The sequence below is a fragment of the Dermacentor variabilis genome, chromosome 3 (assembly GCF_050947875.1).
Source record: "Dermacentor variabilis isolate Ectoservices chromosome 3, ASM5094787v1, whole genome shotgun sequence".
Taxonomy (NCBI): domain Eukaryota; kingdom Metazoa; phylum Arthropoda; class Arachnida; order Ixodida; family Ixodidae; genus Dermacentor; species Dermacentor variabilis.
The window spans coordinates 222,773,868-222,788,449 of NC_134570.1; the positions used below are offsets into that span (position 1 = coordinate 222,773,868).

At 48.3% G+C, this 14,582-nt stretch overlaps 1 protein-coding gene across 1 annotated transcript in view; it reads left to right on the forward strand.

Annotated features, from left to right (window-relative positions):
* Window positions 1-14,582, forward strand: part of Spx (Spliceosomal protein on the X) — a 162,163-nt gene that overhangs the window by 74,670 nt on the left and 72,911 nt on the right. The window contains exon 5 of the mRNA XM_075686880.1: window positions 3,614-3,794. Coding sequence (XP_075542995.1) covers window positions 3,614-3,794 — 181 coding nt within the window. The remainder of the gene's footprint in view (window positions 1-3,613; window positions 3,795-14,582) is intronic.

Consider the following 14,582-nt stretch of genomic DNA (forward strand, 5'->3'; position numbering starts at 1 on the left):
CCGTAACGAAAAATTGGGAAACAAGTACAGCAGAACCTCGTTGATATCTTCCTGTTACGTATGCTTTCCCAGCGCCAACATTCACAACCGAGAACACAAAAAATGACCCAGTAGGGCTATGCTCATTTTTTACCAGTTCATACATTCCCAGAAAACACAATTTTTTGACGCCAATGTTCAGTATGTTGCCAAACTGTGATTGTATAATACGTTTTCCGGCCACTAGATCCCATGTGAACAAGAAAATCCTTGAGGCGCACGCGATCCAGAACAGTATGCAGCTGCCCGCTATGGCAGCTTCACCACAATGCTCGCCTGTTCGTCTCGCATGGAAATGCTGGCGTGTACTCAGTTTCACATTTCGGTACCAGCAAATCTTCTCCGGGGTCGTCGCATGTAGCATTCACAGCTATTAGCACCAATCCTATTGTGATGAGCATCTTCGTCTATCTGTTTCACAGCGCGTGGTGCCGTTGGAAGCGTATCGCACACTTCTAATAGGAGATAACCAAAGCGCGCCGCCCTTCCCTGTTGCAGACTGCGATTGTGCACGTTCTCTGGCTACTAGGTTCCATCTGAACAAAAAGCGCGAGGTGGACGCGATTGAGGACAGTTTATGTCTACCCATCTCGTGGTAAAACGACAGCACATTCAGTTTCCGATTCCAGTACTAGAAAATCTCCGCCCGGGTCGTCACATGCCGCATTCACAGCTATTGCTGCCAAACCTATTGCGACAAGCATCTTCACCTATCTGTTTTATAGCATGTGTAGTGCCATTGGTAGCGGACTGCACACCTTTAATAGGCGATAATCCAAACGCACCGCTGTTCCCTGCTGCAGGCGGCTCGATGTGGGCATCACGTTTCGTTTTGGCGGAATCTGGCATCTCCCACCAGCTTGATTTCGTTTCGGTTTCCCGTCGCAATCTTAACCCTTTGAGGGTCGAATTATTTTGAAAAAAACTTTCACCGGTGGTCAAATTACTTTATTGCGGATCTTGAATGTACAAAATGTATAAAGTCGGGAATAAATAGTAAAAAATAATTAGGAACAGTATTTTAGTGTCGGCATCACTCAGAACTGCAATTTGTTCAATAGTATTTCAGAGCGTGGTACTCCTTGAAACACGGTTCTACGCACAGCGCCTTATCGCAATCTGCACACCTAAAATGCGTGTCTGTTCTCTTGGAGCGAGGAGTTGTGTTGGCGCACATGACATCTCTGCGTGCGCCTGCCTTGGGCAGAGGTCTGAGGCACCCTCTCGCGTAAGCGCGTTGCCGCAGAGAGCGAGAATACCTCATGAGCGGTAGTGATAAACAAGCTAAGAGCAGTGCCAATCAAGATAGAAATCAACTTCCGCCGCCCCTGCGAGTGCGTGCCAACAAAGAGAAAAACCACGTTTCGCGCGCCTCCGTTGCGATCACGCGGCGGAACCGAAACCGCGAAAGCACGTTGCCACTGAGAGCGAGAATACCTCGCGAACGGCGCTGATAAACACGCTAAGAGCAGTGACAATCAAGATAGAAATCAACTTCCACCGCCCTGCAAGAGAGTGCCGACAAAGAAAAAATTGACGTTTCGCGTGCCTCCGTTGCGATCACGCGGCGAAACCGAAACCGCCAAAGGGGCGTTGCCGCAGTCTGAGCGACGCGCTGAAGCTAGCAATCAGCTCTGTTTATCTCCCCAAGGAGGTAGCACCAATTTCAAACGCACCTTGTAAGTGCTAAGAGGTGGCAGCACCTCCCGGTGAGCACGCATCGTCATTATGGCGCGAAATTTCAAACGGAGGGTCGGAACCGTACCCGTACGGCAAAGACCTTGCGGGACAGAAAACCACCGCTGTACGTGTACGGCGAAAACCTTCGAAGGGTTAAAGCACTACGCAATAGGAAAGCAACAAAATATGTGTCAGGCCACTGGAGCACCACCATTTCATCATGCGTCGGCACCTCTTGCCGCAACGCTCCGTGCGACGCTTTCCATTATGTAGATGTCAACAATAGTTGAGCCTGTCAAAATTTTCAGTTAATTCAAATTGTACGTTTTCTCAGTTAGTACGTTTCTTCTCACTTTCTTTTTTAAAATGTATAAACGAGGTTCTACTGCATTAGAATACGACTATATGCCTCTGTTTTCATTGCCAAAGTTTATGCTGTACTGACTGTACTTGAAGAAATTATCGCTGACAAGCAAGAAAATACAATCATAAACACTGATTTGCTATGTACACTATGGGCAGTAAATCTTAAATTCAAGTATGAACCCCTGGTAGGAAGTTCTTTAAAAATAGTGTCTTTCAACAAATACGGCAGATCAGTTTGTTCCTGCTGGGTACCAAGCCATGTTGGTATATCGGGTAACGAAGCAACAGATAGATGCACATTCATGTATGTTGCACATTTCACTGACATGTAAACAGATTGAAGCACGTAATTGACGAAACTGTTGCATAATTTATATAACTTAAACATAGCTGTACACCCAGCCTTAGCTTTAGGAGATGATACACTAGTGCCATTACCTGACCTTGAATTTCTAAACGATACCGGCAATTTACACAAGCTATAGATCAACACAGATATTGCGGTTTGTAAATTAGATTTTATAATACCTTGTGTTCGGTTCAGCATAGCCTTGATTGCTTTTGCGCTGCTAAACCACACTTGCTCACTCACTTACTTAGCCACTTCGTTTCATTTAGATGCTAACGCTGTTTTGCTCGTTTCCATCACAAATTTGTGGTGCTCGCTGAGCTCTGAGTGTAGTCCAAACTAACCGATGTGCAGCAAAATACGTTTGAATTAACAAGAGTTTGATTGCATTAAATAATGCATACACCTACCAGGATTAGAGGACAAGGCCGAATTATCTGATTTTTCAAATAATGAGGGCCATAGTAACAAGGTTCTACTGTAATATATTGTTATGTAGTTACAATGTATAATGTTGCATTGATTACATAGGCAGACCACACTAAGTGAGGGGAATAGTCTGTTACATCAGAAAGTATGTTGTATGTGGATCTGTTGTAACAGGCATGGACTGTACCTGCACTTCACGACGTATCACAATGCACATAAAACTGCACCAAGGGTGAACGTGCAATGCACACGCAGCCTCGGCGACCACAAAGTTTTCAAGTAAACTGTAATTTAATGGAGCACTACACCGAGCAAAAATCTGCATGCAAATCTGCAAAAATCTAAAAAACAATGAAATCAATTTTACCATTACAATTAGTTTTTTTCCGACAGCCCGATTATTCAGGCGGACATTTTCATAGCAATCACCATGTCTGAAAAATCGCTTGGCGACTGTACATGTGTTTATAGTCAGACACTAGTGGTTGCACTATTATGCATAGTAGTCTCGGCACAGTTCGAGGCTTCAGTGAGTAGCTGTAAGCCTGCCTCGTGTAAGGCCCACACCCTGTAAGAAATTTGGGAAGTGTGGGCCTTACACAAGTAAATCCAGTATTGGACACTAAAGTATTCAAATTAGAATTTAAGCTGAAATTTCACTATACTTGCGCACTCGTCATATTTCTTAATCAAAGCAATGGTTAGGCACTACTCTCAGACTGCAAGTGTCAAACTGTTTCCCTGTTGCAGATCATGCGTGATCCAGACACGGGCAACTCCAAAGGTTATGCCTTCATCAACTTTGCCAGCTTTGAGGCATCAGATGCAGCCATTGAGGCCATGAATGGCCAGTACCTGTGCAACCGGGCCATCACTATCTCGTATGCCTTCAAGAAGGACTCCAAGGGCGAGCGGCACGGATCAGCAGCAGGCGAGTCATTGGCACACGTGCTGTCACTGTGTGTCACACTGGTGTGCGAAATATCATAAGCAGGCTTCCCCAACACACGAAAAGTTTTCTGCATTATTTAGGCTCCGATACAAACCACAGTGAAACCCCCATAATACTACTTTCTCGGGACCACATAAATTATACACCTTCCTCTGTATTGTTTATATTCTACCATTTAAACTTAAGATGGTGTCAAGTGTGATTATGTCTTGGAATTGTAGGGCGCTTATAAAGAACCTGGATTATGCTAACAAATTACTAGATGAACACAGGCCGACAGTCCCGTGCCTTCAAGAAACCCATTTGGGGTTAGAACATTTGAATATCATAACCCGGTTCAATGTACAGTGAAACCTTGTCAAACTGTAGTTGGCCAGAGCTCGGAAAAAAATATGTACTAAACGGTAGAACTGCTTAACCAAAATAACATGAGATTGCCCACTTACCTGTCAAATACGGAACTACGAGAGAGTGCGATGAAAGGGCAGAAAACCTGCAGTATTTATTCACTTCACATGAGAATAGTCTTATTTTCGTCTGCTGCCGTGGTGGCCTAGCGACGAAGAGAGTGACCTCAAACTCCCTCCAGCTGCGAGCCAGCTTTTCCGTCAGCCCCCTCTTCTCGGCAAACACCCACATGAGAATCACGTAACACGCAGCTTCTGTCACGGTTGCGTCTGAATCGCCTGTGCTGTTGCTTTCTGTGTCTTCCTCATCACTGCCATTAGGGGACACTTTATCAATAACAGAGGCAAGTGAGTGAGTGAGTTAGAACTTTATTTAGGTCCTGAGGGGAAATCAATCCGGTGGCTCCACCCAGGTCGGGGCCGGTAAATAGAGTCCTTCGGCGACGGCCCGGGCCCTCCGCACAGCCTTGAGCTGAACAGAGGCAACGAATGCGAAAAATCGAACCTCAAATAGTTTAACCTTGTAGCCGACAACTTTTTGCAGTCCCAGCAGCACTGCCGAGCATCTTCTCCTTCGCATTCCAAATCCCACGCACCGTAGTCAACGGTAGATCCCTCTTGCGTGCCAGCGCTGACTTCATGCCACGTTCGATAGCACGAGCAATGTCCAATTTTTCTGTTATACTGAGCACCCAGTTTCTCTCCGAGCTTCGGCATGACGTAAGTCCTAACTTGCACGAAGCTGCAACACAAGCCACCACTAGCCAGCCACAATGCTCACTGGCTCTGCGCCGAAGTGATGTTGATGTTAATGTGGCTTCACCTTTCCAAGCGCCCTCTGCATTTGCGCTATTAGTCGAACCCACTTATAACGATACCGCTTTTAACGATATATCAATTATAACAATGAAAAGCTGCTACACCATCAACTTTTGTATGTTTTCTCTGGAGAAATAACCTGCTACTACAATGCCACAATGCCGCATTATTGGTTATAATGATGAAGTCTGGCTGCTGGGTGTCCATGCTAAAAGGTAATGAAGTGCGAAATCCTTGTAAAGAAAAAAACTAAGTGAAATGTGAGCCGCTGCACGATCGCCCGCCACCCCAACTGCCGCCACGTGCTTCTCTCCATGAGAGATGCACACCAGCCTTGCACGCATCTCTGCCATCGCCCTTCCACCGCTCCGAACACGAATGGGCTGTGCCCATAGCTCTGCACTGCGCCGCCCTCTGAAACACAAATGGACTGCGCCAACTGCACTGATAACGCTGCCATCGCTGTTCCCAGATTGCTCACTGGGGCAGCTGGGGCCTCATTCTGTGCAATTCTCCTAACCACTTAAGTCGCTCGTGCTTGTCTTTGTTCATTGCGTCGAAGTCGTTCTTGGCCACATGGCTTCTCAGCCTCGTTTCACTCGCCGCCACAACAGAATATGCATGATGTCGCCGGTGAAAAAAAAGTGCACTCCTATAGATTTGTTCGTCACAAACGTGCTTGCATCGGATAGCGACAGTAACAGCCATGATGGCAGCTCTGACGCGGTAGGGCAGGCTATGCCACCATTGTCTCTACGGGCGGTCCTGTAGATCATTCAGACCTTCATGGACTTGTTTTCGCAAGGGACCTTCCGCTTCACTACGTGGAGCACCTGGATCCCTTGGAGAAGGATGTCGGCAAGCTTTGCATAAAGCAAGCAAGGCAGACGGACATGCGGTTTTCTTGTGCAAGACAGTGGGAAGTACGTGGCGATATGCTTGTTGCGATCTTGTCCCAGCATTTTTTCTGGATTTCTGAAGCTGTGAGGCTGCTGCGGCAACCTTCCCACATTTTTTAAAACGTGCCTTTTGGGGCCAACAAGGTGATGCCTCGGGGGAGCTCGTATGTCACTTGCCGCCCACTGACCCCTTTTTTGCAATTGTCATAGCAGTGGCATTCTTGAATGGCGACAGCAGCGGCTTGTTTACAACAGCATGCAGGAAGCAGAGTTGAACAGTTAAACGAGTCAACACCATCAGACGCCAGATGGAGGAAGGTGGTGGGGAGAACTGGCCACCCCGCCATTATACAGTGAAACCTCGTTAAACCGTAGTTGGCCGGAGCTCGGAAAAAGTACGTACTAAACTAGTACTGCTTAACTGAAAAAGCATAAGATCGTCCACTTACCCGTCAAAAACGGAACTCAGGGAGAGTGCGATGAAGGGGGGAAAAAAACATACAGTATTTATTCACTTCGCACGACAAAAGTGTTATTTTCGTCTGATGCCGCGGCGGCCTAACAGCGACAACAGTGGCCTCAAGCTTGCTGAAGCTGTAAGCCAGCTTTTCAGCCAGCCCCCTCTTCTCGGCAAACACTCGCATGGCAAATTCCTCGTTGGCGTTACGTATTCTCCGTGCACATACGCGGTAGCCCTGCAGAAGTCGCGGGGCGCCTTTTTCATTGCGGGGTGCTGTTCTCGTCGCGACGATAGCATTCATGAGGCTGACGTATTGCGCAGCTTCTGCCAGTGTCGAGCCGGAATCGCCTGTGCTGCCGCTTTCCTTGTCGTCCTCATGACTGTCGCTAGTCGACACTTCGGCAACAACAGATGCAACGATGGCGAAAAGTCGAACCTCGTAGCCGACATCTCTTCGCAGTCGCAGCAGCGCTGCTGAGCAACTTCGCATTCCAAATGCCACACACCGTAGTCAACAGTAGATCCCTGTCACGTGCCAGCGCCGACTTCTTCGTGTCACCTTCGATAGCATGAACAATGTCTAATTTTTCTTCTATGCTGAGCACCCGGCATCTTTTTTATCCGAGGTTCGGCACGACGCGATTCCTTGGTTACACGATGCCACAACGCTCTCTGGCACCACGCCGAAATGATGTTGATGTTGATGTGGCTTTATGCGCAAGTGCACAGGGCGCTTGGAGGCCGTTGTTACGATCTCTGAGGCTTGTTGTTCTGCCAGGCTGCCCGATGGAGATGACGCACCACCGTGTTTGCGCGACAAAAAGTGAAAACACTATGTGTTAACCGATACGTACACAATAAGCTGGTACGGTTTATGCTGATACAAAACACATTATGTTCAATGGACGCTGAATCTTAAAACAAAACTGCAGTTTAAGCGCGTACGGTTTAAAGAGGTTTTACTGTAGTTTTCTCGGAAGAGCTATGCCATCCCCCATTTTTATTTTTTTCATGCAACCCGGTTATAACAATTATCGGTTATAACAATGGAATTTTTGTGGCACTTGAATATTGTTATAAGTTGGCGCGACTGCGTAGCAAAAATTATGCTGGCATCGACAGCCAATCAGACTCTTGTGCCCTTGTTGTGCAAGTACAAGTTGTCTCGCTGCTTTTCTCGTTCATTGTGTTTGCGCCTTGTAGGCCTTCTGCTGCAGTGTTGCTGTGATGACTATCGCGAAACGGCAGAATTTTCCTTTTGTTGCGATGTTCGAAATCGTAAATTGAGTCAAACGCGGTAAGAAGTCAGATGCCACCGCAGCATACAAGATTCCGAGAAGCACTCTCAGCACCATATTGAAGAATAAAGGGGAGACTAGGGCTAAAACAGACAAACGACCCAGTGCCCCTGTTACGCAACGTATACGCAAGGCTGTACAGTGAAACCTCGTTAAACCGTAGTTGGCCGGAGCTCGGGAAAAGTACGTACTAAACGGTATTACTGTTTAACTGAAATAGCATGAGATCGCCCACTTACCTGTTGAAAACGGAACTCAGAGAGAGTGCGATGAAAGAGGAAGAAAACATGCAGTACAGTAAAACCTCGTTAAACCCTACCCGCTTAAACAGTAGTTTTGTTTTAAAAGTAGTGAAGTCAAATCCCTGACTCGGCGGCCATTGAACATAATGTGTTTTGTATCCGCATAAACCGTACCAGCTTGTTGCGTACGCATCGGTTAAAACGTAGCTTTTCCACTTTTCGTTGCGCAAACACGGCGGTTTGTCATCTCCATCGGGCGGCCCGGCAGAACAACAAGCCTCAGAGATCGGAATAATGGCCTCCAAGCACTCTGTGCGTTTGTGCGTGAAGCCACATCAACATCATTTCGACGCCGTGCCAGAGAGCGTTATGGCGTCCTGCAAGCGAGCACTCGCGTCATGGCGATGCTCGGATAAAAACGACGCCGGGTGCTCGGCATAGAACAAAAATTATACATCGTCCGTGCTATCGAACGTGACACGAAGAAGTTGGTGCTGGCACGCGATAAGGATCTGCTGTTGACTGCGGTGTGTGGCACTTGGAATGCGAAGAAGTTGCTCGGCAGTGCTGCTGCTACCGCGAAGACATGTCGGCTACAAGGTTCGACTTTTCGCCATCGTTGCTGCTGTTGTTGCCGAAGTATTGACTAGCGACAGTGATGAGGACGACACGGAAAGCGACAGCACAGGCGATTCAGGCCAGACAGTGGCAGATGCTGCGCGTTACGTCAGCCTCATAAATGAAATCGTCACGACGAGAACAGGGGCGCGATAACGTAACTCTATTGGAAACGAAAAGTATTCTGAACTCCGGCACCCGGCAACGAAAAATGCGCCCTAAGTGTTCTGCAGCACTACTGCGCGCGTGCACGGAGAATACGTAACGCCAACGAGGAATCTGCCATGCGAGTGTTTGCCGAGAAGAGGGTACTAGCTGAAAAGCTGGCACGCAGCTTCAGTAAGTTTGAGGCCGCTGTTGTCGTGCTAGGCTGCCGCGGCATCAAACGAAAATAACAATTTTGTCGTGCGATGTGAATAAATAATGCATGTTTTTTCCCCGTTCATCGCACTCTCTCTGAGTTCCGTTTTCGCCAGGTAAGTGGGCGATCTCATGCAATTTCAGTTAAACAGTGCTACTGTTTAGTACGTACTTTTTCCGAGCTCCAGCCAACTACAGTTTAACGAGGTTTCACTGTATTTATTCACTTCGCGCGACAAAAATGTTATTTTCGTTTGATGCCGCGGCGGCCTAGCACGACGATGACAGCGGCCTCAAACTTACTGAAGCTGCGTGCCAGCTTTTCAGCCAGCCCCCTCGGCAGACACTCGCATGGCAGATTTCTCGTTGGTGTTACATATTCTCCGTGCACATGCGCAGTAGTACTGCAGAAGTCCTGGAGGTGCCTTTTTCATTGCCAGGTGCAGGAGTTTGGAATACTTTTCATTTGGAATAGAGTTACGTTATCGCGCCCCTGTTCTCGTCGCGACGATTGCATTCACGAGGCTGACGTAACGCCCAGCTTATGCCACTGTCTGGCCTGAATCGCCTGTGCTGTCGCTTTCCGTGTCGTCCTCATCACTGTCGCTAGTCAACACTTCGGCAACAACACAGGCAACGATGGCGAAAAGTCGAACCTCGTAGGCGACATGTCTTCGCGGTCGCAGCAATGCTGCCGAGCAACTTCTTCGCATTCCAAATGCCACACACTGTAGTCAACAGCAGATCCCTGTTGCAAGCCAGCGCCGACTTTTTCGTGCCACGTTAGATAGCACGAACGATGTCTAATTTTTCTTCTATGCTGAGCACCCGGCATCTTTTTTATCCGAGCTTCGAAACGACGCGAGTCCTCGCTTGGACGATGCCCTAACACTCTGGCACGGCGTCGAAATAATGTTTATGTTGATGTGGCTTCACGCACAAATGCACAGGGCGCTTGGAGGCCGTTCTTCCTATCTTTGAGGCTTATTGTTCTGCCGGGTCACCCGACGGAGACGGCACACCGCCGTGTTTGCGCGACGAAAAGTTGAAACGCTACGTTTTAACCGATGCGTAGGCAATAAGCTGGTACGGTTTATGCAGATACGAAACACATTATGTTCAATGGCCGCTGAGTCGGGGATTTGACTTTACTACTTTTAAAACGAAACTACTGTTTAAGCGGGTACAGTTTAACGAGGTTTTACTGTATATGAGATGTCGAGGCGGCTGTGTACAAATGGTTCATCCGAAATTAGATCAGATGTGGCGGCTTCCGCGTGCCTAGTGATGACTGAAAATCTTTATGAGTGCAACAAAGCCATTGCCAGTGTTGCCAAAGTTTGGAGCGAGCTGTTAGAATTTCTGGAAGCCATTGACAGATCAGTGGTCAACAAGTTTGTGAGCGCAGATGATGGTCTAGTGACCGCAGGAGAGCCCGAAAACAAAGACTAGGTTGTTCACATTGTACCGAGCAAAAGTGAAAGCGGAGGCAATGAGGAAAGCAACGACGATCCTTTGCCCACATCCTTCGAGATGATTGGCGCAGTCGCACTAGTTTGGCGCTTCTGTGCCATTGGGGAAGGTTGCGGCCTCAGCTGCTCTTACTCTTTAGACAATGCGGAGAAGTGCCTGCTATTGCAGCAGCAAAGTTGCCAAAACAGAAGAATGCAGGACTACAGCCGACGACCAATAATTCGGGCCCCATGGGGAACATAAATAACTCCGAAATATCAAATGTTCGAAAAAAGCTAATGTGTCCAAAAAAATATCACTTTATTTACGTATTGTCACGTATACCCAGCTGTAGCATGCATGCTGAATGAATATCCAGGCGTTTGCACTTTATGAAATGTAAGTGGGTGACGCGCGATCCGAGGCGAACTTCGTTCTCTTCCTCAGTCCCTTTGTTGTGCTACCCCAGGTGGCATTGCCCTCTCTTCAAAAAAAAAAGTAAAGAAGGAAAACCTACGCAGGCTTGACGTGAAAGCACCGAGATGGCCTAGGACGAACACATAGGCTATAGCCACAATCACTGTGGTTTGCGATATAGTCACAAGGCACTGAGGGCCGAGCAAGAACATAAACTAACCTAAGCGGCTGAAAACGTCTCAGATTGCGGTTGTCGACGTTGGGGAGGCTGGCTTCCGTCAGGAAGGACTTGGTAATTCACGTCACTAATTCACTGCAAGACTCTAAGGTCTAAAATAGTGACTCAAAAGCTTCTCAGATAGTCCTTTTCGGCACACGGGAATCCAGACCAAAACTTGATCACCAGGTTGGAATTCGACTTTTCGATGGCGGAGATTGTAATGGTGCGCATCGATGCCCTGTTGTTTCTTTATATGCACTCGGGCAAGCTGACGGGCTTCCGCGCGTTGCACGAAAAGTTCGGCATCTTGGGCGAGGTCGAGATGATCGATGTTGTCGCACGGCAGCATTTCTTCTAACATAGTCTGCACTTCACGGCCGTAAACGAGGTAAAACGGCGTGAATCGTGTTGTTTCTTGCATAGCAGTATTATAGGCAAACATTACGTAAGGGAGTATCTCGTTCCATGTCTTGTGCTGTATGTCTACGTACATAGCATGTCAGTCATCGTTTTGTTCAGTTGTTTGGTCAAGCCGTTTGCCTGCAAATGATAGGCAGTTGTCCTTCCGATTGGTCGTGCAGTTGAGTTTAAAAACGTCTTCATTGAGCTGTGCTGTAAAGGCTTTAACTCGGTCTTTGATGACGTGCGATGGGGCGCCATGCCATAGGACGATGCTCTGTATGAAAAACTGGGCAACCTTGGAAGCTGTGCCTCGAGGCAGCGCCTTCGTCTCTGCATACCGCATTAAATAGTCCGTGGCAACTATTATCCACCTGTTGCCAGAAGATGACAGTGGAAACGGGCCTAGAAGATCCATGCCGACCTGGTCGAAAGGTTTGCCAGGTATGTCAGTCGGATTCAGCAATCCCGCAGGCTTCACAGCTGGCGACTTTCGGCGCTGGCGTTCACGGCAGGTGTGGACGTACCGCTTAACACACTCTGCAACTTTCGGCCAGTAGTAGGATTTCCGCACTCTATCAAGCGTTTGCGTAAAATCCAAATGGCCAGACGGAGGCTCGTCATGACAGGCGAGCAAAACTTCGGCATAGAGGTCTGCTGGAACGACCAAAAGGTAGGTCTTGTTGGTGGCAGCGGAGTTCTTATCCAAGACGCCATGTCGTAAACAAAAAGATGACAATCCTCGAGGGATATGCCAGGGTATTGATGGTTTTCGTCCTTCCAGATGTTCGAGTATAGGCCGTAATGCGTCGTCTGCGCGTTGCCGTGTGCACGCTTACGGCCCCAAGGATAGCGCCGTCGTCCTCGTGTCTTGGTCGGTAGTGTCAATAGGGGCACGCAAGAGTGCGTCAGCGTCTTTGTGTATGCGGCCCGACTTGTACACGATGGTCCCGTCGTACTCCTGCAAACATAGACTCCATCATGCCAGTCGTCCAGAAGGGTACCGCAGATTTGCAAGCCAGCATAACGAGTGATGATCGGTTGCAACTTTAAATGGGCGGCCACAGAGGTAAGGTCGAAATTTGGCCAGCGCCCATACAACGGCAAGACACTCTTCATAGTGGTGTACTTGGTCTCTGTATGCAATAGTGTGCGACTTGCGTAAGCGATCGCTCTTTCAATAGCTTCCTGCCGTTGTACAAGCACCTCACCAAGACCAACGTTATTGGCGCCTGTATGAACTTCCGGGTCCGCCTCCTCGTCAAAGGAGGCCAAAACTGGCGCTGACACCAGACGCTGTCAAAGCTCGGTGAAAGCAGTCTCTTGCTCTGAGGCCCAGACGAACGATACATCGTTCTTTGTGGGGCGAATCAGCGGCTCCTCCATCTTCGAAAAATTTTTGATGAAACACCGGTAGTATGCGCAAAGGCCCAGGAAGCATCGAACACCTTTCTTGTTGGTCGGTGTTGGAAACGTGGCTACAGCGGCAGCTTTTGCGATATCGGGGCTAACGCCTTCCGCGCTGACCACGTGTCCCCGAAACATCAGCTCCTTGTAGACAAAATGACACTTGTGAGGCTTAATTTAAGTGTGAGGTTAGCTGATCGAATGGCTTTGAGAACTTGCCGCAATCGTTTCAGGTGGTCGCCAAATGTCGCCAAAAAAACAACCACGTCGTCGAGGTAGATGAGGCACCTTTTCCACATGAGACCAGCGAGAACGGCGTCCATCATTCGCTGGAAGGTTGATGGTGCCGAACAGGAACCGAGAGGAAGTACTCTGAATCCTTAAAGGCCATCTGGAGTGACGAAAGCACTTTTTTTGTGGCCTCGTTCATCTACCTCAATATTCCAGTAACCGCTCTTTAGATCGAGAGACGAAAAATACTTAGCTTGCCGCAGTCTGTCTAAAGAGTCATCATTGTGTGGTAGTGGGTACACGACTTTCTTGGTAACATCGTTGAGGCGTCGATAATCAACACAGAAACGAAGCGTTCCGTCTTCTTTCTTGACCAAAATGACTGGGGAGGACCACAGACTGTGCGAAGGCTGAATGACACCATCATCTAGCATCTCCTTGACTTGGGCTTGAGTTGCCTCACGTTCTTTCGGCGAGGCACAATAAGCCTGTTGTTTGATGGGGTGTGTCTCAGCTGATGTCGTTATTCGGTGCATCATCGTTGGCGTTTGGCCCAGCTTAGTAGACTTAGCGAAGCACGCGCGGAATTCGTTCAAGAGTTCCTGCAGTGCGCTCTTTTGGTCGTCCGTAAGCTCGGGGTTACATCGATGTCTCTGAGTGAACCGTCGTCTTTGTCTACATCAGAAGCAAAGCACTCAAAGATGTCTGTTGATGGTTCGGCGTAGGCGACAGCACGGCCACGAAAAATGAGCCGATGCTCAAAGGTAAAGTTGGTAACGAGGACCGCTGTCTGGCTATCACAAAGTTCCACAAGGCTTCGCACTACACAAATACTTTGGGTCAGCAACATAGAAGTGTTGCCTTCTACAATGGCTTCACCGTCTTGTAGCTCGTTGCACTTGACCGGAACCATAACACTCGCACATGGTGGTATCGTGATGCTGTCGTTCGAAACGCGAAATGCAGATCTGTGTCCTATGGCGTTGGTCTGTCTTGTTGCCCTTTTTGTCGAGAAAGTGGTGCAGTGCTCGCAGAGGTCAATAATGGCGCCATATTCCCGGAGAAAGTCCATCCCAAGAATTAAATTGCGGGAACACTCACGTAGAGCAAGACAAGTGGCGAGAAAATCAGCACCGCGAATTTCTACTCTGGCCGTGCATAAGCCAAGCGGTGTGACTATGTGGCCACATGCCGTACGAACTAATGCCCCATTCCAGGGCAACGTAACTTTTTCAGAACGCTCTGCCATCAGTCAACACAGGTATGTCCAGTGAAATCTTGTTCATGGAAACTGGTTTTGGCATCATCGTGTTTTCGTTGTTCTGCGGTCGGCACGATACTGTCACGTGGTCGTGACGTCAAAGAACACAGTAGCAATACTGTGAAAGGCAAAACTAGCTTTTATTGGGCGAACCTGTGCCCACAAAACAGGCTACACTTAAAGCACAACGAGAGCGGCGAACACAGCCGGCGATCGGTGAAAATATGATCAACGGGTCAAGTGCGTCGGTTGTTCCAGACTAATCGAGACTAATTCC